Raw genomic sequence first — 26514 nt, 5'->3', positions numbered from 1 at the left:
GTGCGTGATGGCACAATGCTGTCCTCACAGAAGTGGATATAGGAGGTGACAGTGTCCGTAAACTCGTCCAAGCTGTTAGAAGCAGCCTTCATTGTGTCCCAGTCTGTGGTCTCCAAACACGTGCGAAGCTCCTCCACAGCCTCGTTGCTCCACAGTTTTTTAGTCCTCACGACAGGTTTGGAGAGCTTCAGCCTCTGTCTGTACGCGGGGAATGTAGCTCATCATACAAATCTGTAAAAAAGTTTTTGTTAATGAACAGAAAATGTATTTTTTTTTTATTTCTATAAACAGTGAAAAACAGGAAATTTCTGTCATTTAATTTTTTCTCTGTTACTTCATTCATTTGGTTTTGTATGAGTGGTCATGGCAGAGGAGACGTTCCTCCTTCACATTCTCCAAAAACTTCCATTTGGCCAATTTGGACTCTTTGCTGGGCCCATTCTGGGCCCCAGGCCTTATGGTTGACACCCCTGCACTCAACTGTTTACAGCTTTGGAAACTAATTACAGAAAAGACAAAAGAATCAAACTCAAAATGAAGCAAATGACATCAATTTTAAATGTGAGCATAATTTCTCCAAAAAGGCTTTTTATGTCTCATTTTCAGGCTCTGGTTGTTTGAGGCTGTCAGACGCTCAGTTATTGATGATGATGCTTGAATTCAAACAGACAGACAACATGAAAGAGAAGGAAATCCCTGAGCACTGTGCAGAGGACTCTGAGGATCCTCAGCCATCACTGTGACCCGTGCCTGTATGTGCACATCTTTACTTTTAATAAGATGTTTCAACATGCAGATGTTTATTTAACACAGTAACAGCTGCCTTTGTTTCAGATCCAGCTCATTCCAGTTTACTGACAGAGACAAAGTTTTGGTGCTGCAATAACGACTCTGAGCCGATGACAGCTCTGATAACTCTGATAACATCTCCCGCCCAGCAGCAACTGCCACAGGCACAACGGCCACGAGTCCTGCAGTTACAGTGAAACAGTCTTTGTAATTCACATCTGTGTGACTCGTTTAAGTTTTTTTTGTCTTGACAGTGAAACTCTTACAGATACAGATGTGACGAGGCTGCTGCACATGTTAGTAAATCTGTCTCTAAATCTTCTTTAAAATTTCAGCCTTTGTAGTGAATGTGTTGTCTTCGTAGAGCTTTGGAAAATAACACAGCATCCACTTGTCTCTTGTGAGCTACTGCTCCAAACATTTTATTCCACCATTCACAAACCAGTCTTCGTTTATGGAGGCCCTGGAGGCATTCATGAGCCCTCTCTAATAAAGCGCCCCCTGCTGGCAATTCCCATCACCACATGAACACCCACACATCACCACATCCCCTTTACTCTGACAACATAGCTTGCTGCTGCTTGCTCATAGGGGGTCATATGATTGTTGGGTTTTTCTCTGTATCTATGAAGCACCTTGAGGCGACTTTTGTTGTGATTTGGCGCTATATAAATAAAATTGAATTGAATTGAATTGAATTGAACATAGGTCCCACGAAACAACATATACACATAATGGTTTTACATCAATATTTTTCTTCAATTGCTTTTTTTTTTTTCAACACCATCAGAATATAAAATAAAAACAAATCCAGTCGTAGCTTTACAGATTAAGCCTAACTGGTCTTTTGACCTTATGCTCTGACCTCCTCAATACAGGTTCTGAAACAACCGCACTTTTCTCCACATGCTCATGTCCATCCAGTGGTTTCAAATAAGACACTGTCTCTGCATGTGACACATCAACATTTTCATCTTCCTCACCATATTGTTCCTCCTGAAATGTCTCTTTAGTCTTCAGCAAGTTGCGACGGTTCCTTCTGAACACATGTCCTTCGTCAGTTCTTACGTCATATGATCTCGGACCTGCTTCCTGAAGAACAATGGCTTTCCTGCTCCATGCATTCTGATCTTGGATTCTCACTACATCATCCTTTGCAAGCAACCCAAGTGTTCTTGTTCCCTTGTCGTATTGCAGTTTTTGTTTCCATTTCAGATGCTCTTGTTTTCTTGTGGCTGTAGCTCAGGTGGCAGAGCAGGTCAGCCACTAATCAGAAGGTCGGTGGTTCGATCCCAGGCTGCACCCTGGCTGCATGCCAAATATCCTTGGGCAAGATACTAACCCCATGTTTGCCTACTGGTGGTGGTCAGAGGGCCTGGTGGCGCCTGTGTCCGGCAGCCTCGCCTCTGTCAGTGCGCCCCAGGGCAGCTGTGGCTATAATGTAGCTTGCTATCGCCAGTGTGTGAATGTGTGTGTGAATGGGTGAATGACTGAATGTAGTGTAAAGCGCTTTGGGGTCCTATGGAATAGAAAAGCACTATACAAATGCAGGCCATTTATAATTCCTTCACTCTGCTTGCTTTCTGCATAGCAGGGCAAAGTTGTGTGTAGCCTACGATTCATCAGCAATTCTGCAGGGGATAAACCACAGTCAAGAGGAGCAGTCCTGTAGCTCAGCAGAGCTAAATAAGGATCTGATCGACTGTCTGTAGCCTTCTTCAGAAGCTGGTTGATGATATGCACTCCTTTTTCAGCCTTGCAATTCGCCTGTGGATATTGAGGACTTGATGTGACATGTTTAAAGCCGTATTCTCTTGCAAAATTCTGCCAGTCTTTGCAATTATAGCAAGGACCATTGTCACTAATGACAGTTTCAGGTATTCCATGCCTGGAAAAGATAGACTTCACATGTGTGATCACATTATTAGCAGTTGTACTTGTAAGCAGAGCAATCTCAGGAAAGTTAGAGTAATAATCTATCACCAACAGATAGTCTTTCCCATTCAAATGAAATAAATCTGTTCCGACTTTCCTCCAAGGCGCTGTAGGAAGTTCAGGAATCATCATGGGTTCTCTTGCCTGTCTGCTCTGAAACTTGTTACATGTTTCACACTTTCCGACCATGGTCTCAATGTCTTTATTAATGCCAGGCCAGTAATGTAATGTAATGGATTGGATTTATATAGCGCTTTTCAAGGCACCCAAAGCGCTTTACAATGCCACTATTCATTCACTCTCACATTCATACACTGGTGGAGGCAGCTACAGTTGTAGCCACAGCTGCCCTGGGGCAGACTGACAGAAGCGAGGCTGCCATATCGCGCCATCGGCCCCTCTGGCCAACACCAGTAGGCGGTAGGGTAAAGTGTCTTGCCCAAGGACACAACGACCAGGACAGAGCCCGGGGATCGAACCGGCGACCTTCCGGTTACAGATACGCTTCCCAACCCCCTGAGCCACGGTCGCCCCCAATACAGTGTCTCTAGCCCTCCTTTTACACTTTTCTATTCCCAGATGTCCCTCATGTATTCTTTGAAGTATCAGATATCTCAGACTATGTGTTATCACAATCCTATTGCCTCTCAACAGCAGTCCATTTACCACATTGAGCTCTGATCTAACATAATACTTTGAACAAGGGCCAGTCTCCTTGGATATTTTCCATCACCGTTTGCAGCTCCCTGTCTGTCTGGCTCCTCACATACTTGTTTTATCTTTGCGTCAGACACTGGATGAGACTCCACTATCATATTAACATGATCGTCTACTTCTTTCTCAGCGGAGCTTGCGTGACACTCCTCTGATGCTCGCGACAGTGCATCCGCTAAAGATAAATGGTGTGTATATCAAGTCAAAGCTGTACCTCTGCAGTTTCATCATGAGACGTTGAATCCTCGGCAACATCTCATTCAGATTTTTCTTCATGATTGACACCAGAGGACGATGATCTTTCTCAACTTTAAAGGTAGGAAGACCATAAACATAACAGGGAAAAATATCAAGTCCATATGCCAGCCCAAGACATTCCTTCTCAATCTGAGCATATCTGGTTTCAGACTTAGTCATGGATCTAGAAGCATAAGCAACTGGTTTCCAGCTCCCCTCTTCAGCTTGAAGTAAAACAGCTCCAAGCTCATCCTTTGAGGCATCTGTTGAGATTTTCAGACTCTTAGTTGGATCATAATATGCAAGCACTGGGCGCGTTGTCAGTGTGGTTTTTAAATCATTCCATTCTTGTTCATGCCTCGCTGACCATTTAAATTCTATGGAATCACAAAGTAGCTCCCTTAGTGCTGATGTTCTCACTGACAAGTTAGGTATGAATTTTCCTACAAAGTTTATCATTCCCATCACTCTGAGCACACCTCTCTTATCTGTCGGGCGTGGCATTGTTGCGATGGCTTTTATTTTTCTTTCATCTGGCTCAATACCTCCAGCAGAGAATTTGTCCCCCAAAAATGTTATTTCCTTCACACCAAAATGACACTTGTCACGATTTAGCTTTAATCCATTCTCCCTCATCCGCTGCAGCACCTTCACCACTTTTCCATTATGTTCTTGTAGGGTGGAGCCCCATATAACCACATCATGAAAATAACAGCGAACACCTTGTAAACCCTCTAACATGTTATCCCTGGCACGATGAAAAATCTCAGATGCTGAGATTATGCCAAATGGCATTCTGAGGAATCTATACCTGCCAAAAGGTGTATTGAAAGTACAGTATTTTGAACTTTTCTCATCCAGCTTTATTTGCCAAAAACCCTGTGCTGCATCTAGCTTTGAGAAGTATTTGGCACCTGCCATTTCACTTGCAATCTCTTCATGCTTTGGTATCTGGTAGTGCTCACGTTTTATGGCTTGATTTAAATCGCCAGGGTCCATGCATATTCTCAAATCATTGTTTTTATTCCTTTTATCCACACACACCATTGAGTTTACCCACGCAGTCGGTTCTTCCACTTTTGTAACGACTTGCAACTGTAACATCCTGTTAAGTTCTTTCTTTAAATGGTCCTTCAGTGGAGCGGGGACTCTACGTGGTGCATGGATCTCTGACTTCGCATCCTCTTTCAGCTGGATACTGTAATTGCATGGTAGACATCCCAAACCTTTGAAGACATCCTCATACTGCTGTACAATGGAGTCAACTGCTCCTCGCTGTCCACTTTCGGTTTCTGGACAGCTGATGTGGTACACTCTTTCTACTAGGTTCAATCTTTTGGATGTCACGCCACCCAGCAGTGATTCACGACCTTCTGGAAAAACATTAAACAATACATCATAATCTTTATGTTTTATTGCCACTTTAAGCCTGCATTGACCACTGCTCTCAATATGCTTTCCATTGTAGTTTTTTAGAGGTACTCTTTTCTTTATTATTTTGGGCTTTGGTTTCATGCATCTCTGTCATGCTGATTTCAAACATCTTTTGCCATAAGCTGGACACTCTCTAGGTTCATGTCTGCTACCACATCGCTTACAGGAGTACACTGTATCCTCTTTGCTGGGCTTCTGCGACATATTCTTCCTCATTTTCTTTTTAACCACAGCTATTCTTGCACTATCATGTACTGCAGCGACGCTCGTCTCATTAAATGTCTTTGCATGCTGCAGGGCTAACTCATTTGCATGACACAGTCTTTCTGCTTCATCCAGCGTTAGCTTGGAATCTCTGAGCAGCCGTTCCCTAGTCCGTTTATCATGGATCCTGTAGTGGCAATTCCTTTACTTTTAAAAGATCAAACGTCCCACAATTTAAAGTCCACAAGCCACTGCTGCACTGAGGTAATATTTCGTACGCAGGCAAAAGAAGTCCATTGTCCAAACCTTTTGGTTGAGAGTTTTGGTTTATTTATCCATTTTGGCAAGCAATAACAAAATCCTTCCTGCTGCTTCTCCTGCTCTGATAAAAAAAAACCATAGGCCCACCCCAATGCATGCTGGTCCTATACCAGTCTCTTTATTTATAGAAACAAAATGGCCCTACAGCTCTTACTGACTAATTTAACAAAATAACAACAAACAAAACAAATCATTTAAAACAAAATATTAACCGACAAATAAACCCCAAAATATAAGTAAACTAACAACAAACTTTAACTAATTTCAAAATAATAAAAAATAAAGAACAAATACCTCCAACAGATCCCATACACAATTTGATCACGAACCATAGAATCTTTCAGCTCTCCAAAATCACATGACTGTGCCTTTAGCTTCAAATCAGTCACAAAGCAATCAAAAGTCTCTTCTGGTTGCTGCATCCGAGATCGGAAAACATACCTTTCATATACTGTGTTGTTCTGTGGTGAACAGTGTGCATCAAACTTTTCAACCACTTTGTCGTACTTATTCCTGTCACCAACTTCCTCAAACTCAAACGTGTTGAAGACTTCAATGGCTTGAGGACCAGCTACCATGAGCAGCAATGCAATTTTCCTGGCATCGGGTTTAGAGTCCAGTCCCATGGCAGCCATGTACAGCTCAAACTGCTGCTTAAAACACTGCCAGTTGCTGTCCACATTCCCCAACAGTTTCAGCCCCTCCGGTGGCTTCAAACTTTCCATCTCAAACAGAACTTTGAGCTGCTACCGCTTCCGCTCTCCCACTTTTACTCCTGGTACCATGTGTTGTCTTCGTAGAGCTTTGAAAAATAACACAGCATCCACTTGTCTCTTGTGAGCTATTGCTCCAAACATTTTATTCCACCATTCACAAACCAGTCTTCTTTTATGGAGGCAATGCTCCTGGAGGCATTCATGAGCCCTCTCTAATACAGCACCCCCTGCTGGCAAACCCCATCACCACATGAACACCCACACATCACCACAGTGAACACATGTTTTTCAAACACCAGGGTCAGAACACACTGTGGAAAAGTAAGATGCATGTTTTGTAGTCCATCTTCTGGTCATTGTAGTTTTTACCCTGTAGACGTCCAGCATCTTGTTGTTATTGAAGACGAGTGTAAGGTCATTCTCAGCACACGGCTCTGTTACTTTCCTAACTCCTTATCAGTTCTCCTAGCGACCTTTCCTTGACCTCATTGGTGTTTTCACTGAGGTCAGAGAAAGGAGGTTAGGGAAGGAGACAGGAGAGACTTTTAGAGCACACAGGTAACGGCTAAACTGAGCATGAAGGTGTGTTTCAAACATGCTGAAGCTCGTCTGGTGCAATGATTGCAGTCTGCTCCAGGGCAGCTGGAGATTCACATGTTTTTGTATGTTTGTCACATTTAAATGTTTCAGATCAGGATGATGTAGGTTTGGATTTGTTTAAGTGTTAATAATAAACACCTCCTTGTAGAAACTAAATTTTGTGTTTTCTTTGTTTAATAGTTAAATGTAATGTGTTTGATCTAAAACATTTAAGTGTGACAAGCATACAAAAACCCAAAAACCAGGAAGGAAACAAACACAGTTTCACTCTGTCTGTGTTTGTTTCCATCTTATCTTCTTATATGTTGTTTGTTTGAAACTTATGATCAGTATTTTAAAGCTCTTAAACTGAACTCAAACACATAAACTACAAACTGGTCAGACATTAGAAATAAATTGTACCTCTGAGTATTTGAACCTGCTGTTGTGTTGCTTTTGTGTGCTGGTGTCACTGATGGCTGCTGCTGCTGCTGTGACAACAGACACACAAACAGTTTGGTGGGCGATCATGGCTCAAGAGTTGGCAGTTCGTCTTTTAATCGGAAGGTTGTCGGTTCGAGCCCCAGCTCCAACAGTCTTGGCTGTTGTGTCCTTGTGTGTGAATGGGTGGATGACTGAATATGTAAAGCGCTATATAAATACAGGACATTTACCATGATGTCATCAGAAATCACTCTGGAAATACTCAGAAAAAAACATGGTTTATTGTTTAAAGCTGATTTACTTTCACACTCCAACACTGTTATTATGTCTTACAGTCTGATTGTTTAACAGCACTGCCCCCGTGTGTTTAAAATATTATGGGCTTAAACAGCACTTTAAGCAGTCTTATAGTCATATGTCAAATTCATAAAAGACTCCAAGGAACAGGAAACTGAGAGGGACAACTGTTACTCACCACTCCAAAGACAAAGGAAATCAGTTTGGAGCTCAGAAAAAAGAAAAGGGCAAAGACTACACTGCTATTTCCAAATAATTCAGTTTGCCAAGAACAATCTGCCATTAACGACGTGTGTGTAAGTGCAATAATTACACCCTGCAAAAACAAAGGTTCAAAGAAACATGAAAACCCCCAAATTATAATGGGATTCATGAATAAGAGTATAATAAATGTTTTATTGCATCAAGTCAAGCAAAGAAAGCCACCATGAACAAATTGTTTTCATGTTTTGATTCCACTTTTTGCTTTTTCTGCTATGATTCAAAAGTCTCTTAAAGAAATGCACAGAAATACATACAGGCTTTAATCATCTGTCCCTTCATGGAATCATATGTGTGACAAACATCTACAGTTAATGGGTTTTCATAGTAAACAAATGCAGTATGTTTTTAATTTAACTTTTATTTAACCAGGAAGATCCCACGGAGACCAAAAACGTTCTTCAAGGGAAACCTGACCAAGATAGGCAGCAGCAAGTATCTCAGTTACAGAAATGACACAATTAAACAGAGGCAGCAACAACACGCATGCAACCTAAATAAACAAATAAATAAACAATAAAAACATTCTATAAAATTCAATTAAAATGACAAACTATGACAAATCTATTTGAAACAGTTGCATGCTATAGACTTGCCCTCAAGGATTCTTAGTGTTGATTTCAAAGCACTAAATGAAATGAATTGTGTCATTTTCAGTCCTTCTGCATTTCGCTCCAAGCCAAGGGTGCTAAATGGACCAAAGCATTTTTGCCAAGTTTAGTGTGATGCACGCTGGGCTCTTCAGAGGCTGCAGGCCTGTAACTTCTTGTCAGCCAGCTTGAGAGACACCCTGGTGTTGAACAAGGATGGCCTCAGTTTGCACCACACCAGGTGGTCCCTCAACCCCAAGATCTGCGCTGCAAACTGAGCACAAGCTTCAGGAGACAACAGGGTGGAGCAGCCAAGACCTGCAGGACAAAAATAGATAAATAAATAAATGCAAAAATAAAAACAGTATGTATGATTAGCACTGCACGTTATAGTTGTTACAGTAATCCAACATTTATGTAATAAATGCATGAACTAGTTTTTCAGCATCACTCTGAGACAGGATATTTCTAATTTTAGAGATGTTGCACAAATGAAAGAAAGCAGTCTTACATATTTGTTTAATATATGTGTTGAAGGACATGTCTTGGCCAAAAATAACTCCAAGGTTCCTCACAGCATTACAGGAGGCCAAGGTAATGCCATCCAGAGTAAGAATCTGGTTAGATACCATATTTCTAAGATTTTCAGGGCCGAGTACAATAACCTCAGTTTTATCTAAATTAAGAAGGAGAAAGTTAGCGGCCATCCAGGTCTTTATGTCTTTAAGACATTCCTGCAGTTTAACTAATTGGTGTGTGTTATCTGGCTTCATGGACAGATAGAGCTGGGTGTCATCTGCATAGCAGTGAAAATTTATGCTATGTCTTCTAATGATGCTGCCTAAGGGAAGCATGTGTTAACCATCCCTCGCCGTCAGTCCCCTGACCGTGGTCGGGAGACGCGAGGGGAGATGCTTCCTCCAGGGCCGAAGTTTGTCCTCCTTCGGGGTTAACTCCCTTCACTTTTGTGGAGTAGTGAGGCAGACAGAAACCAGCCGAGGCACCGGAGAGTACTGAAGAGATGAGGCTTTAATAACAGTACTGCACACTTCGAAAACACACTGCATAGCCTGTAGCCCGTTAGAACGTTGCTCCCGGTCGCCCTCTCTACCCATGACACACTCTCTCTCGCTTTTCCCTCTTTCGCTCCCCGCGTTTCCTTCACGCGCATGCTCACACACACATCACATACACTCCTTACTGCACCCAGTCACACACAAGACGGCAATTCCTGCAACACTACCCCCACTCTGGATGGCAATTAAACAATAATTCCACTCCAGCATTGTAATGCATAAAACTGGTACACAATCCCCTTTACCACTTGGAGCACACAGGAGATAAAAGTGTTAGCCATTACCGCATATAAGGTGAGGTATAGTATCAACGAGTGCACTTCAGTGACAAAGAGGTTGGCTCAAGTAAGGTGTACATACATGTGCAAAATAAAGCATTTCAAGTGCTGTTAAGTAGAAAAGAAATTACACAACTGTAACTATTACATGGCAACCGGGAATAACTAACTTATCCTAGCATTTAGGAAGGCACAAATACAAATGGATAAGTGTATGTAGATAACCCCGTAGGTCCTTCAGATACTTTACTCGTCTTTTTTTTAAATGTAAATACTGGAACAATGAAAAATATAGCTCTTTTAAACCATTGTAGCTAACAGTGTAGGAGGCTGAAACTATTTAAACTTGAACTGAATCTTCAGTCCTACTTGGAAATGTCCATGGTAGGTAAACCAAGCTAAGTGATCCACACTCCATACCGGTCTGGAGCTCTGCGCCGACGAGTTGGTCGCTGAAACTGCTGGCCCGGGTGGTCTGGCTCACCCACCGCACCCCCACCATTCTCATGGTCTACATGGGAAGGGGACGATGGGACAACCACAACCAGAGCGGGATCAGCTGCAACTGAGACAGATGGCTGAGAGGAGCTGGGGCCATTGCCAGTTGCAGTAGAGAACAGACTGTGCAGACCCAGGTCACGGTCTGCTGGGTCATCCTCTAAAGCTGGTGGTGGGACCTCTGTAGGGAACCACTGATGAGCTTGATCAAGGACCCAGGTATTGTCCAGTGGCTCGCGGCAGCGATAGTGCTTTAGCTGGTCATGGTGGACAACTTTCACTTTAGACCTTGGGTTCTTCTGGATCCGATAAACTAGGTCATCCAATTGCCCCAGGATAAAGAATGGTCCTTCATACGATGGGAGGAACTTTCTGACCTTGTTCTTGACGTGACGTGTTCCTTTGATGAGATACCATACAGGATGTCCAGTCTTATACTGTGTGTGGCAACAGTTCTTGTCGTATTGCCTTTTTGCGCGCTTGACTGACTCACCCAGGGCTTCCCTGGCGATGAGGTGGGCCAGCTCCAGCCGCTCACGCATTTGCTGCACATACTCTGGAGCTGAGGGTTGGTTGTCTGGATCAGGAGGTAGACCTGCGACAAGGTCCACTGGCTCACTCAGTTCTCGGCCAAACATCATGAAGTTCGGGGTGAAACCTGTAGCACTGTGTTTGGTCGCCCTGTAGGCCATAACAGCATAAGGGATCATCAGGTCCCAGTCCCAATGACAACGCTCTGCTGTGGAGGCCAGGATCTTCTGGAGAGTGGCATTGAAACGTTCAACCTGGCCATCTGACTGGGGTCGGAATGGCGTTGTATGAGTCTTATCTATGCCAAACAAACTGCACACCCCCTGGAACACATCAGATTCAAAATTGCGTCCCTGGTCACTGTGCAGTGCTTGAGGTATCCCGTAGCGGCACACCCACTCGGATGCAACGACCTCGGCAACGGTTGCAGCCCGTTCATCTGGGATAGGAAAGGCTTCAGTCCACTTTGTAAAGTAGTCTTGTATCACAAGCACATATCGGTTTCTGCGCTCCGTCTCATTCAGTGGTCCCATAATGTCCAGCGCAACGCGCTCCATTGGGGCTCCTACCCGGACAGTTCCCATCGGAGCTTGCGGTGTCTTCTGGGGTCGGGCCCTGGATGCACAGCTGGTACAAGTACGGCACCAAAGAGCAACGTCTTCCCTGATGTGATACCAATAGAATCGGGTTCCTAGCCTGGCCACAGTCCTCTCGACACCAAAATGTCCACCCACTGGCCCTTCGTGCATCTGGCCCATCACTTCTGGTTGTAGCTTGCGTGGCAGTACGATTTGGGGATAGAACTGGGTCTCGTCAAGGCAGTAGAAGCGACGGACCAGAACTCCTTCTCTGAAGTAGAGCCGTTTCCATTGTGCCCAGTATGTCTTAGTGGCTGGGCTGCATGGTGAAACAATAGTCCATGGGGGGCGCTCACTGCTGGCCTCCATCCAGGCGCGTATGGGTGCAATGTCTGCATCAGCATCCTGGGCTTGGCTCAGCTCCCCCATGGTCCAGCCATGAAACAGAGAAGCAGTATCAAGGGTTTTAGCCACATATACTTTCTCAGTCAGCTTTACAGTGTGTGTATTAGTGGACATGTTCTGGTGTGATATGTCTGTTCTAGTGTGAATTGTCTGTTCTGAGATGTCTGTGTTGGTAGGAGTGTTTTGACATAAAATGTCTGACTTTGTAAGAGCAGTGTGGTCTAAAGTCTTTGTTTCTGGTGTAGTGGTGTCGTGACTTACCCCCACTAGACACACCGCTGTAGTAGCCGGTTGTCCCTCCACCCTCACCGGACTCAGCAACAGGGAGCTGGTGTCAGAGTCCAACTCGCATTGAACTGCCTGATGACTGGTCCCCCCGAGATGCTTGGGGGGGTCCTGCACTCTGCATGGACAGGACTGGCGACAGGGTCTTCTGGAGAGGCTATCAGCATTGGCGTGCACTCGACCTGGACGGTGGATGATCACAAAGTTGTACTCGGCAAGCTTCTCGAGCCATCGAGCTAACTGTCCCTCTGGCTCTTTCATTTTTGTTAGCCACCGTAGACTGCTGTGGTCTGTGCGCACTTTGAAAGGCCGTCCAAGGAGGTACTGGCGAAAATGGGACGTGAAATCCACGACGGCTAGTAGTTCACGTCGTGTGGTGCAGTAGTTTTGTTCAGTTCTTGATAGCTTACGACTGCCATATGCCAGCACACGTTCCACGCCCTGTTGCATCTGTGACAGCACCGCGCCGATGCCAGTGTCGCTGGCATCAGTGTCTAGTGTCATTTCTCCATGGTCAAGTGGATAGCCAAGAACAGGGGCAGAGGTGAGTCGACACTTCAGTTTGTCGAAAGCTGCTTGGTGCTCAGCATGCCACTGAAATGTGCATTCTTCTTGGTCAGGTTGTGCAGGGGTTTGGCTATAGAGGCAAAATCTTTCACAAACCGGCGGTAATATGAGGCCAGGCCGATGAAGCGTCTGACCTCCTGGATGGACGTAGGTGTGGGCCACATCTGAACTCTTTGAACTTTGCTGGGGTCGGTAGCCACACCATGCTCGGATACCACATGGCCAAAATAAGCAACTTCGCGGCGAAAGAGGCAGCATTTGGCAAGTTTCAGTTTCAAGTTAGCTTGTTGAAGTCTATAGAATACCTGGCCAAGCCGTTGCAGCATCCCCGACACGTCCTTAGCCAGCACGATGATGTCGTCCAAGTAGACCAGGCAGGTCTCCCACTGCATGACAGCCAGGACACGGTCCATCAGCCGCTGGAACGTTGCCGGGGCATTGCATAGTCCAAATGGCATGACGTTCCACTCAAAGAGGCCTGTCCTAGTGCAGAAAGCGGCGGCCCTGCGTGCTCTAGGTGTCAGCTCAACCTGCCAGTAGCCTGATGCGAGGTCTAATGTGCTGAACCATCTTGCAGTTGAGAGTGTGTCCAGCGTGTCCTGGATGCGGGGCAGCGGGTAGGCGTCTGTTATGGTGTGGTCGTTGAGAGCCCTGTAGTCAATGCAGAGACGGTATGTCCCATCTTTCTTACGCACCATAACGATGGGCGAGGCCCAGCTGCTGCAGCTGCGTTGGGCGAGACCGCTCTGTAGACTGTCGTAGATCTGCTGATCAGCATTTTTGCTGCTTTTCCCCTGCCATTCTTCGTGGATTTTGTTTGACTGGGGCACCAGGACGGGTTATGATGTCATGCTGCACAAGGCTGGTTCGGCCCAGGTCAGCAGGCCCTGTAGAAAACACATGTCCATAAGTGCAAAGCAAGCGTTTCAGTTGGAGCTGTTCATAGTCATTGAGGTCTGTGGAGCTCTGGGCATAGAGCTCCTGCAGGTGCAGAGGAACCACAGGAGGGCTGGTCAGAGAGTCTGCAGCTGGGGAGACCATGGAGGGTTCCACGGCCTCAGCTGGCTGGAGGAGCCCGGCAATGGATCCCGCCTTAATTGTTACTGCTTTATTGCCAAGGTTAAAAAGGCGAAGTGGGACAGCTTTAGAAGGCTGTGCGTTGACTAGGACTCTGGCGATAAGTACTTTGTGCTTCTCAACAAAACCTTTGGTGGGACTAAGCATCATGTCACCTCGAGCTGCTGCACCAGGATGCACATTGCCTTTCACCATATACTCTTGCCCCGGTTCCACCACCACAGTTCTAACTATTCTCACTGCATGTGACTTTGTACTGGCTTCGATTTGGTAGTAGAGCACCTCTTCACCGAAAAGGATGATGCGGCGTTTGCCGAAATCAAGACGTTGAGTGAGGAAGGGATGCCCAAGCAGCACCTCATTTCCTGCTATATCTGCCACCAAGAAATCAACATCCACCTGTCGATTGTTGATATTGACAGGTATCTGGGCTTCACCTAGCACCGGCACGTCCCCAGGTCCCACACCAAGCAAGGTATCAACAACTGAGGGCTGTAGTGGTGGTCTCACGTCTGGGTGGATGGAGTTGTAGTAGGGCAGCGGCAGCACGCTCCTTCGGGCTCCACTGTCCAAAACAGCACATACCTCCATTTCGTAGAGGCGCATGGGGATACTCATTTCTTGGCTTTGGCACTTAAGGTGGAGTACAGTGGGTTTTGGGCTGTCCCAAGGGCTACTGTTCAGTGTTAAGGCCTTGGTGGTTTTGTGAGGGGAAGGGCACTGCTTTTGGACATGGCCCCAACCTTGACAGTTATGGGAGCGAACCCAACTCCTTTTAAAGTTTCTGTGATTGTTCGGTGTTGTCGAGGGTGTGTGTGGGGCAAAACGATTCGGTGAGGGGCTAGCTGCAGGTGCATGCTCAGCAAAAGTCTCATCTTTGTCTTTTTCTCTGACGACGGCAGCTCGGGGCCGGCGTTCAGCTGCGTTACGGGCTCCTTGCTGCATGGCACTGGTTACATAAGATGCAGTCCTTTTAGTGGTTTCGTGTCGGTGGGCTATTTCGTATGCACAGGCGAGTGTGGCTGGGTGCCTCTCTAGCAACTTCTGTACTATTTCTGCATCACCCAGCCCATTGGTGAAAACTTCAACAGCTATAGAGTCTTGTTCAATCTCTGCTCTATTACCATATGCAACAGCCACTTTCCCATAAATGTCATCTCTGAAAACATGCAGGGCCTCACCAGGTTTACGCACTCGCTGCCTCAGTTCTACAGCAACAGCAGCTGCATGGTCAGAAGAAGGGCCATATGCAGTTTCCAGTTCGTCCACCAGGCGGCGATAATCCCATTTGGATGAGCGGGGATTTCTGTGGATAATGGCCCCTGCTGCTCCAACAAGGCAGAATTTAAGCTGAGTTGTCATTGTTTTTTCTGACCAATAGTTGGCTTCAGCGCAGCTCTCAAACCTGTGCAGAAATTCCTTCCACGGTGTGGTGCCGTCATATTGGCCCGGACATAGGGTGGGGACTCTCTCTCTAGTGTCACCATCCTCTTCACTGTCAGATGGGGGCTGACGGGGCACACAGCTGAGTTATAACAAATACTGTTCGCAGAAAGTCATCGCCTTATTTGTCTGATTAGAAGAGAACATGCTGGAGTTTTCTGCCCCATCTCAGCAGGAGCAGATAAACAGGGAGCCAAGGTCGTAGCTTAGGCGCCGTGTGAGAGAAAGCATGTGAATGTTTAGGCTTTTATGATAAGGTGGGGGCACCAGAGGCTATAAGAGTTTGATCAATGCTCCACCATTTTGAGATCTGATGCTGTCTGCGTACGGTGTCCATCTCCCACGCGTGTGATCATTAAAATCATCGTTTGACTCAACCCGGCCGGACCAGTGTTGTTATTGTGGTTTGTGACATTTAGTCACAGCTCTGTCTCTGTTAGCTTCCCTAATGCTTGCGGCACCCTCGGAGACACTGGTCAGCGATATGAACGGGTTGGAGTAATTGGTCTCAAGTCCGTATTTTTCACGAGAATGGCGAGCAGCGGCCATCGCGAGTTAGCTTAACTACGGCCTAATACACTTGTAATTACGGTCACTCGGCTTTATCGTTAGCCGCTTTAGCCTGTCGGTTTTTCTCAGTGCTCACCACTCCTTTGACAGTGTGAGAGGGTCCCTTCATGGTCGCCAGTGTTAACCATTCCTCGCCGTCAGTCCCCTGACCGTGGTCGGGAGACGCGAGGGGAGATGATTCCTCCAGGGCCGAAGTTTGTCCTCCTTCGGGGTTAACTCCCTTCACTTTTGTGGAGTAGTGAGGCAGACAGAAACCAGCCGAGGCACCGGAGAGTACTGAAGAGATGAGGCTTTAATAACAGTACTGCACACTTCGAAAACACACTGCATAGCCTGTAGCCCGTTAGATTGCTGCTCCCGGTCGCCCTCTCTACCCATGACACACTCTCTCTCGCTTTTCCCTCTTTCGTTCCCCGCGTTTCCTTCACGCGCATGCTCACACACACATCACATACACTCCTTACTGCACCCAGTCACACACAAGACGGCAATTCCTGCAACACATGTATATTATTGTGTGGATGCCTTAGGCATCCACGCTATTGAGTTCCTGTTTCTCTTTATTCTTTATCTTTTCTTCATCTTCAAGTTGCTTCCGTACGTTTTTCGGCGCTTAACTACTCCCTCAGTTTTCAGCCGATTTTCTCAGTTCAAATCTTAAAAAATTCTGCTCTTTCTGCTAATTCCAGCTATGACTTTTGGTGCTCATAACTTCTATACTTTTTGAGATATTGATTTTTCTTTTCAATATTTTTTGAGCTTTTTTGCATATTAACAGTGGCCTCACTGATTTTCCTTACCGGGTTGAGCTGTGTTTTAGCTCAGTGAGATGAGCATCCGTTCTCGGACTGGGAGGCCGGGGTTCAAATCCCACTTATGGCAACATTTCTTTCAGTCAACACTTAACCCTTTACAGCCGATCGGAGCGGGCACGCTCTGTTTTGTGTAACTATTTTTAAATCCCGGTAGCTCTGCAACCAAGTAAGCTAGCGCAATAACTTTTTTTGCATATGAAACTGGAGGAGTTGTACTTACATCTTATGCCATCAGCTTGTCCTAGGTCACAGTTTCCTTCCACATATAGCTTTGCAAAAACTGCATAAAAATCACTTGCAGCAACAAAAACATGATATTCCAGAAACACGCTTCGCCGATCCATCAGCTGTTTGTAACACTTCCTACGTCCATCAGCGCGAACTATCACATGACCGCATGACCTGCCGAAACCGGAAGTGACGTCATTTTGCGGAAATGTAGTTTTTTACGATCGGGGCCTTATGAGCTTGTGTTTTACTTGTTATGTGTTTTAAAAAGTTATGTTTGACTTTATGACTTTCTGTGTCGTTTCTGGGATGCTTAAGACTCATATTGCACTGCTGGAAATAGTTTATTTTGATGCATATGCTGTTATTTTGCAAATTTGCACTATAATATTTATTTTCGTTTTTCCTGCAGTATATAAAAATTGGTGTATTTCAAAAATAAAACTATGAAGACACTCAAAATAAATTTCCTGTGGTGGGAAACTAGTTTGTGTAACTTTTTTGTATTTACAGTTTTGAGGGATAAGCCTCTTAAATTTCTCTAACTAGAAATATATGTTAAAAAAACAAAAACGATTTTCTATTTTTTTGTAGTTTATTGCACTTTTTTGCAATTTATGTAATTACTATGCACCTAATGCAGACATATTATTAAAGTTTGGGCTATAATGGTTGTATTGATGTATAGCAACTTGAAATGCTCCCAAAAATGGCTCCACAGCATGTAAAAATATAATATAAGCTCTGGCGAACTTGGTTCTATGGTAGGTCTTAAAGGGTTAAACTTTTTTAACTCTTTTCAACACAAATTTAAGCTTTTTCTCCCCTTTTCAGCATATTTTTCAGTTTTTTCACCACTTTTCAGCACAAATACCAGCTTTTTAAACTGTTTTCAGCAAAAACCTCTTTTCAGCAGAATTTTACTCATTTAACTCTTTTCAGCACAAATTCTTCTGATTGAACTCTTTTCAGAAAAGTTTTTCAGTTTTTTCTGCTATTTTCAGCAAAAACCTCTTTTCAGGAGAATTCTGCTCATTCAACTCTTTTCAGTAGAAATTGTGCTGATTGAACTCTTTTCAGCAGAATTTTCATCTCTTTTCAGCAGAAATTCTACTTATTCACCTCTTCTGTAAAATTTTCAGCCTTTCCACCTCTTATCAGCCCAATTCTCCACAGCTTCTGCTCATTTCAGCACAATTGTCAGTCTCTCCACCTCTTCTTTGTGAGAAAGAGTGTGGCGCAGTGAGATATGTGCCTGCCTTGAGTACCAGAAGGGCCAGGTTCGAATCCTGCTCAGGGCAACATTTTTTTTTCAACCTTTTCTGCTTTTTTCAGCAGACATCTTAAGCGTTAAGGCATCCACACAGCATTTTCACAGGAAATGCAAATTTTTCTAGTAAACAGAATTGTTCCTAGCACTGAAACCTGTGGAAGGCAAGACAAGACAAGGCAAATTTATTTGTATAGCACAATTCAACAACAAGGTGATTCAAAGTGCTTTACAGAGACATTAGAAACAAAAACAGATAAAAGGTATGATTTAAAATTGATTAAAACAAGCAAGCAAACAAACTAACTAATTAACAAACAAACTGCCACCAGAAGTTCTTAGGTGGCTGCCTTAAAACTGTTTTGCATGCTCCTGTGTCGCATGTTGTTGGAGCGACAGATGAGGCTCATCAGCGTCGTACACCATAATTGACCTTAGTGTGTGAAGAGGACTCTCCAATTACATTAGATATGATACAAACCACTGCAGCGCAGTACCTGTAATACCTACAGCATGTTCTAATCGCTCTAATAGGATATTATGGTCAACAGTATCGAACGCTGCACTGAGGTCTAGCAGGACAAGCACAGAGATGAGTCCACTGTCAGAGGCCATAAGAAGATCATTTGTAACCTTCACTAAAGCTGTTTCTGTGCTGTGAAGAGCTCTGAAACCTGACTGAAACTCTTCAAATAAACCATTCCTCTGCAGATGATCAGTTAGCTGTTTGACAACTACTCTTTCAAGGATTTTTGATATGAAAGGAAGGTTGGAGATTGGCCTATAATTAGCTAAGACTGCTGGGTCTAGAGATGGCTTTTTGAGTAAAGGTTTGACTACAGCCAGCTTGAAGGCCTGTGGTACATAGCCGATTATTAGAGATAGGTTGATCATATTTAAGACTGAAGCATTAATTATTTGTAGGACTTCCTTTAACAGTCTTGTAGGAATGTGGTCAGTACCATCAGAACAGTATCCAGAGTCGTACGTAGCGAGGAGGCAAAATAATTACCAAGATAATCGACCTCTGTTGGAGTAGCATTCAGGTAGCTGCTCTGCTTTATGTTGGTACAGGGCATTGAAGATGACAACAATGGGTGGATTATATTCTTAAACTTAGTTACAGCACTTTCAGAAATACATCTACTTTGATGAAGTCTACTCTTCACCGCTGTAAGTTTAAATGTCTGCCTGGTAGCATAATGGTAGCAGGCAGGGCAGCCATGGTAAAAGTAAATTAACTGACTCCAGCAACTGTTAAAGACTACTGTCCACCTGTCCTTGCCAGGTTTACTCCTCTTTGTTTATGTAGTTTAATAAAACACAACTGGAATATTTCCTTATTATTTAAATAGAAAAATTAAGGAAACAGTTTATTCCCCGTACACAAAGTTGCTATATGGTTTTAATTTGCCTGGCAGACAACAAAATATATATTTTCAAAACAGTTTCATCATAGTTAAAATTAATCATATATTACTACAAAACGAGCAAATATTCATGCTAACTACTACCACTGAATTATGTTTACTCTAAAGAAAAATGTAACAAATGTTCACCATGTCAGAGGCTGTTGGTTACTTTTTGGGTGACTGTGGAAATAAAGAGCTAAAAGGTTTCAGTCTCAAACACAAACATCCTGCACTGAAGCTTCTCTGTGTGGTTTAAAGACACTGGATGATGTTCCGACTGTTTATATGCTGAGGTTGTGGTTTATTCTTTGTGTTCTTCACTGAAGAACGTTGCGTATCAATTAACCAAACCACAACCAAACTAGAACAAGTCAAATTTTCCGTTCGAGAAATTTGTGAAACCCAAAGAAACAAATGAGGAAAAATTCTAAGAACAAAAGTTTATTAATCATGCAGAGAAACTGCTCACTGCTGTGGGAACAAAAGCCAATAAACATCAAGTCAATGAACTGACTTCCAGTAAGTAGTTCTGGGTCATCAGAGTCTAATTCAGTGCTAAAAAGACATAAAACATATAAAAATCTTTAACATGTGGATGTCCTCTGGTCTAAAGGTGCTGGGGGACCAGTTAGAGACCAGCAGCTGGACATCAGTGGTTGGACTGGTGGACTACTTCAGTGAAGAGTAGATGACGTCTGGCTCTGGTTTAAAGTCTGAACACAAACACACACAGTTCAAACAACAGGAAACATGATTACAAGCTTTATAGTTCAATCATATTGTTTTGCATTGCTTCAATCAAATTAAAGTTAATGGAAATGGAAATTTTGAGATTTGCCTGTTATTATTATTATTGCCTGTTAGTTATTAAGAAGAGAAGCTTGTGTTATTTTTAAATGACAGCATTCTTAAAGTCAGCAGGGGCTTGACCAGAGAGCATTGATGTGTTGATTAAGGATGCAGGTAAAATAGTGAGAACAGGAGTGTAAACTTATTGAGTTTACTAATTTAACCAGGTCAGGTAAAGTAACAGATAAAAAAAACTTTCTAAAATAACTGTTGTGCTGAAGCAGGAGCAGATAATGTAGCTACTGATGGGGGAATAGTACTTCCTATTAAGAATTTTATATATTTTTTTTCTACTAAGAAAAAAATTTCACAATCTTTATTTGAAGACATTGTGACAGCAGGTGGAGCAGCAGTAACCATTAGTACCTATAGTTACTAATGGTGATAAATAACATCTGTCTTCAGAGCAGCCTGAGGAACAGCCAGGAGGGCTCTGCTAGACATGGATCAATATGTCGAATGAATATGTTGAGCTTGAATTGTGATTTTGTTAGCTTAGCTTAGCATGATGGCTGGAAACAAGGTGAACACCTCGCTGACCGCCAATCCAAGTTAAAGAGAAGCTGTACCTCTGAACTTCTTTGGTCTGATTTCTATTCGTCCATAAGTGACATCTTCTGTTCTCACTGCTGAGTAGATTGCAGCTGGATCACTGTCTGCAAAAACACATTTGAATTACTGGAGGTTTGGACACAACAACATGGTTTTCTTCTTACCCCACAGCTACAGAAAAGAAAAGCATTTACTTTTACGCAGCATTATAAAAACATTAAGTGGTGACTTTTATACAGCAGCTCTTTACAGTTTTTTTCTTTTTCCACCTTAACACCTCAGCTGTGAAACAGCACCTGTTCAGCAAGTAACTGGTGGGTGTTTCTGTGAAAAAGACAAGTTGATGACCACAAAGCTGTCGCCTTCTTTAATCTCAAGCTAACAAACTTCACCACAGAGCACAAAGCAAACATGATCACACGACTTGGACACTATTATTAGCTAGAGAAGAACACACTGTGGCGAGAAGTGTTACCTGCTTCAGACTAAGTTGAGTAAACAACAGGAAGTACCTGCTGTGGTTTCACATCCAGAAGTTCAAAAGAGACAGGCTGAACAGAGTAAATGTCCTTCAATATAAAATATCATATCAACAAATATATCTCAATAACCCTGTTGACAACTTGTGTGGGCAGATGAGCCACATTTGGGCCAACACTAAGATGGTCATTCACCGGATGTATTCGTTAATGTCATGTGAATACACACTATATGTTTTTGACTACATGGCAGGGTTAGTTACTCCTTGTAATTAATGGGTTTTCAGTAAAAGTGATTTTTTTTATGTATAACTTTTTATTTTCAGTTAAAGGCATAAGTAAATTTAGAGATGAACACCATCTAATACACCTTATATTTACACCATGAGTTTGAAGCAATGATAATTATTTTGAATTATTCTTTTTGAGCAGTGAAATGGAGAAATTTACAGACTTTAATAACCATTAATAAAGTCACGAAAATAGCTGAGGACAGATTCCACATCCATGACTGGCTTTTGTAGTGATGAATTACTGATGTCAATAAAAAGGACAGAGGTTCCCAACACATTTTAAAGGACAAACAGTCATCTTGTGTGAGATTTTGTAACCTGAGTAATGGTGAGGACGTCATTGCAAACATGTGTTAGCAAACTGAACTACATCAATATCAAACTGATTCTGAAGTGCTCTCAATTTTAAGTCTTCATACAAAGAAACAAAAACTATTACCGTCTTTACATCGCGAGCTGCAAAAACATTTCTCACACTCAGGTGCTCGGTTGTCACACGTATAACAATCAAACCCAGGACCAGTGACATAAACATCCCCAACTGACCTCTTGATAAATGTTATAATCTAGCTACATAAGAGCTGCTACGTAATCTAGCTCTCTGTCTTTAGCTTGCTAGTGAGGAACCGATTCAAATCATAAATCATTAAAACCATCATTAAATCAATCATTAATAGACTAATATTGTCTGATCTTTTAATAAAAAAACAACATGAAAAAATTACTCTTAGCCATTAAAAATACAAAATATTTCCTCCCCTTAAAATTTTCTGTCTTATCCACAAATTGCAAAATCAATAGATTACCACGTCAAACATCTGACATCAACAGAGTCCCACAGGGCCCTCTAATGTAGCTTTAACAACTAATGTTAAGACCCACTGCAGTCTACCCTAATCAATAATCACTGTAAAAGAAATTAGACATATCATACTGTTTGATAAATGATAAATGCATGTTTTCACAGCTGTCCTGTTTGATTTGTTTTAATAATCCATCCATGTCTTTATGGACCTTGCTTTGTGTACTTTTTGTACTACTTTGTGGGGTGCAGTCATGCTGGAACAGAAAAGTGTGTTCCCCAAACTGTTCCCACAGAGTTTGAACCAAAGAACTGTTCAAAATGACTAAATTGTCTTAGTAAGATGGAGATGAAATGAACAGACAGCTTCCATATTTCTGGTGACAAAATACATAAAAAAAACCTGTCACCATCGGCAGCTGCTAAATATTAAATGTTAGCATGATAATAAGATGAATAATGAACCCAAAGCAGATCGGTGTCTTAGCATGTTAATATTAGCATGTAGCTTAAAGCAAAGCCTGAGTGAACCATGGCAGAGACAGAAGAAGAGCAGCTTCACCTCTCAGATTTGATTTCTTTTTCTTGTCTTTGATGAGGATTTTTCCATAAGTGACGTCTTCAGTTCTCACTCCTGAGTGGACTGTAGCTGGATCACTGTCTGCACAGCAAACACACACAGAGGACATCAGTGCAGGAATAACAGCTGATCATAAAGAAACTGATCAATAATGTTTAAGAAGTGGAATTTAGATTCACTGAATGAATCAGATACAGGAGGAGCAGACTGAGCTTTTATCAGCAGGATGAATGATTCTAATGTCAGGATGTCACAGAAACTACCAAATTATTAACTTAGAATAATGTTAGATTTAAATTTAAAAATGAGATGTGATTATTGAATATGAATCAGCGAAGGAAATTTAAAAAGAAAACAGCAAATACTGTATATAATACAATTCAACATATGACTGGTAAAAAAAAAAGTATTCGTTTTATCTTTAGACTCTTGGTCTGTGTGCAGAGTTTACTGTTTGTTTCCTTTCTATCAGAAACAGGATGCTGGACGACTGCAGAGCTGTTAGCTTCAGTTAACCACAGACCACAAACACACAGTCCAGCTCACAGTGAACAACACTTAGTAAGTACAGAGTTAAACATTCATGGTTACATTTGGTTTGATCTTTGAAATCTAAATCAACACTGCAGAGAGTTTATCATTAAGTGTGTAAATACAAGTATTAATAGAAACTCTTTCAGAGATCAATTCTGGCACCAGATTAGTAAAATGCTTAATTAAACATTTTTAATATATTTTATAATTTTTTTCTATTTTCTATTTCATAACTGTGAATATAAACCATCCATCACATGACAACAGTAAGAAATAGTGCTCATAAACATAAATCTATCTCTAACCATCATCCTGAAACCCAGGCCAAAGGAAATGTCCTCAAATATTATATTATATTATATTATATTATATTATATTATATTATATTATATTATATTATATTATATTATATTATATTATATTATATTATATTATATTAACAGGCAGTGTCACACTGCCTACAGCCATATTTCATTTAGAGTTAATGGAGCAGACACTGGCCTAGTTATGGACTCAGTTATCCAAGAAAAAAAATAATAGGAGTTTACTGTGAAGTATTGTGAACATCAGCATAGTTAGGCAGTTATATTTTTGTGTTTCAAATCAAAAACAAAGTTTCAAGGGAACGTGTGGATTATTACCGCAAAAAAAGGCTTGACATCAGAGTTTATGTGGAAAACGTGGATGTAAAATAGATGACAGACAATGGAGCACAAAATAAGATTAAAAGAAAAAAGTCCTATGATCTGTTTGGTCTGTGGTAAAACTTTGTAGTAAAGGGACTTCCTATAACAATATATAAAATGAAAAATTAAACTAAAGCTTAAACATGCTTAGTTAGCTTGTTATTTTATTTAATAACCCAGTAAACAGAAAAATCGGGGGGGGGGGGGGGGGGGGGGGTTGCCTCTTCTTTCCTTGATTGGCTATTGTCTATTATTTAATATTTTGATGTCACTGTATGTGATGTCATTGGGCATGGCATCTTCTTCGGGTTCATCTTTATCTACTGATGTGAATCAAAGTGAACACGAATATCATTCAATAATGGACCAAAAAGATCAAACAGCAAACAAAACACAGTTTAAATGAATGACTTTATAAAATCCAGAAATCTGAGTCTCACCTTCTGGTTTCCTACGAACACATCGTTTTCTCAGCAGAACCACCAATACCAGTAGAACCACAACACAGACCGATCCCACACATGACAATGCAGAGATAACAGGAGGAGAGAGCGATGGAGGAAGAGTGATGGAGGTGGAACCAGGAGGAGGTGTGGATGTAGGTGGAGGTGTGGTGGTTTGCTTGTCTAAAATAAAGCAAACACAGTCATTAAGTTGTCGTCACATTGTGAATGTTGAAACCTGCAGAAACACAGACAGGTGAGTGTGTCACCTGTGACAGTGATCCAGCTGGATGGAGACTCTCCATGACCGCTGATGTCACACTTGTAGAGGCCTTCATCAGACCTGGAAACATGCTGGATGGTCATGTGACCTGTAGGCTGCTTCCTGATGAGGGAGCCATCTTTATAGAAAGCAGCTGGGAGGTTGGAGGGAGTGGTCTTTGTTTTACAGAGCAGAGTGACGTCATCTCCCTCCATCACAGGGAGGACAGGACTCTGCAGGATCACTGATCCACCTCAACACAGAGACAAACTACAGCATTTCATCCATTTACACACAGCTTCATCAACACTAACTCCACACACTCAGCTTACCAGTGACTGTCAGGTTAACCATGTTACTGATGGGACCCTCTCTGGACTCACACCAGTAAACTCCACTGTCCCAGGTATACATGTAACTGATGTTACATGAAGAACCAGCTGCTTCTCCTTCCATATCTCCACACTGAGTCCTCTGTCGTTTGCTTGTGTTTCTCCTCAGAGTCCATCCAGCAGAGCTGTCGTCCTCCTCACAGCTCAGAGACACAAAGTTTCCTTTAAAGAACTGAGAGCTGCTGGGACTCACAGTCAGACGAGCTGTGAGGGTTAAAAATGAAAAACTGATGATCTGTTAGACTTTACATTGGGAAACATGAACCCAATCAGGTCATATCAGTGAACATTTCTCAGGTTTAAACTGTGACAGAAGAAGGTTACTGACCTTGGTTTGTTGTGCAGCTCAGCAGTGAGACCAGAACTAAAGAGAAATGACACTCAGGTTGTTTTGAGGTGAACATAAAGAACTCCACACAAACAGCTGACAAATACATAAATTCGTCTCTCTGATATATCTGCTCATTTTCTGTTTGATTTCAGCGTGAAAAAGAGTGAAAAAGTTTGTAAAGCTAAAAAAAAAATCATCCATCCTCTATTGACTGCATATCCAGTTTAGGGTTTGGGGTAAGCTGCAGCCTTTCTCAGGAATCACTAGTCTAGAGTAAAACAGCAGTGTCTCATCAGAATTGTTATCTTCACACATTCGGGCCCGGAATTCGCCCGGGGCCGCGGACTCTGTGCTCGCTGCGCCCTCTCTCCCCCTTAACCCGGGGAGGGACGGGGCCCCCTCGCTCCCAGCGCATTTTCTGGCTGTACTGTAAGTCTATACAAATTATCCTCTACCCTTAAATAACCCAGTAAAGTCATGTGTCCACTGTGCAGCTGTGTTGATATAATGAGTGAATGATTTGATCTTTTCACTGCCTGCTGTGTTTCCTCGACTCCTGAGCAAAGATAAAGAGTCAGTTCAGACCTGCAGTTGGTCCTCGTGGTGTTTGAACTTGAATTCAGCCTGATTTGTTTTTCATGTCTTCTCCTCCATCATCAGTTATCAGGAGAGCAGACAGTCAAAGTACAAGAATTCAAACAAACACAGAGATTCTACTTACAGAGCAGACACAGCACAGATGTTTCCTTCATCGTCC

At 42.7% G+C, this 26514-nt stretch overlaps 1 protein-coding gene across 3 annotated transcripts; it reads right to left on the bottom strand.

The window, feature by feature from the left end:
• Positions 1–19979: 19979 nt before the first annotated feature.
• Positions 19980–26514, bottom strand: LOC308405028 (low affinity immunoglobulin gamma Fc region receptor III-like). Of its 3 annotated transcripts, XM_080895411.1 has the most exons (8): positions 26479–26514; positions 25755–25790; positions 25367–25630; positions 25042–25287; positions 24770–24955; positions 23092–23190; positions 20973–21059; positions 19980–20267 (listed from the first exon to the last, which is right to left on the bottom strand). In XM_080895411.1, the coding sequence occupies exons 1-8, from the start codon at positions 26507–26509 to the stop codon at positions 20224–20226; spliced, it is 993 nt and encodes a 330-aa protein (XP_080751537.1). In that variant the 5' UTR covers positions 26510–26514; the 3' UTR covers positions 19980–20223. The 3 variants fall into 3 exon arrangements, 2 of the variants coding, with proteins under 2 accessions (XP_080751537.1, XP_080751536.1); XR_013973252.1 differs by lacking the exon at positions 26479–26514 and having other exon boundaries at positions 20973–21055; positions 25755–25888; XM_080895410.1 differs by lacking the exon at positions 26479–26514 and having other exon boundaries at positions 25755–25888.

The sequence above is a fragment of the Rhamphochromis sp. 'chilingali' genome, assembly GCF_963969265.1.
Source record: "Rhamphochromis sp. 'chilingali' genome assembly, chromosome: 1".
Lineage (NCBI taxonomy): Eukaryota > Metazoa > Chordata > Actinopteri > Cichliformes > Cichlidae > Rhamphochromis > Rhamphochromis sp. 'chilingali'.
Note: the sequence above shows the minus strand (reverse complement) of the source record. Positions and strands in the feature narration are given on the sequence as shown.

What these genes read in the sequence shown, in the direction of transcription:
- LOC308405028 (XM_080895410.1), bottom strand. Translation starts at nt 25,863, where the DNA reads ATGTATTTGTCAGCTGTTTGTGTGGAGTTCTTTATGTTCACCTCAAAA. An exon ending in GGTTAACCTGACAGTCACTG is followed by an intron (nt 25,288 to 25,366) that starts GTAAGCTGAGTG and finishes CTCTGTGTTGAG; the next exon opens with GTGGATCAGTGATCCTGCAG. An exon ending in CAGCTGGATCACTGTCACAG is followed by an intron (nt 24,956 to 25,041) that starts GTGACACACTCA and finishes GCTTTATTTTAG; the next exon opens with ACAAGCAAACCACCACACCT.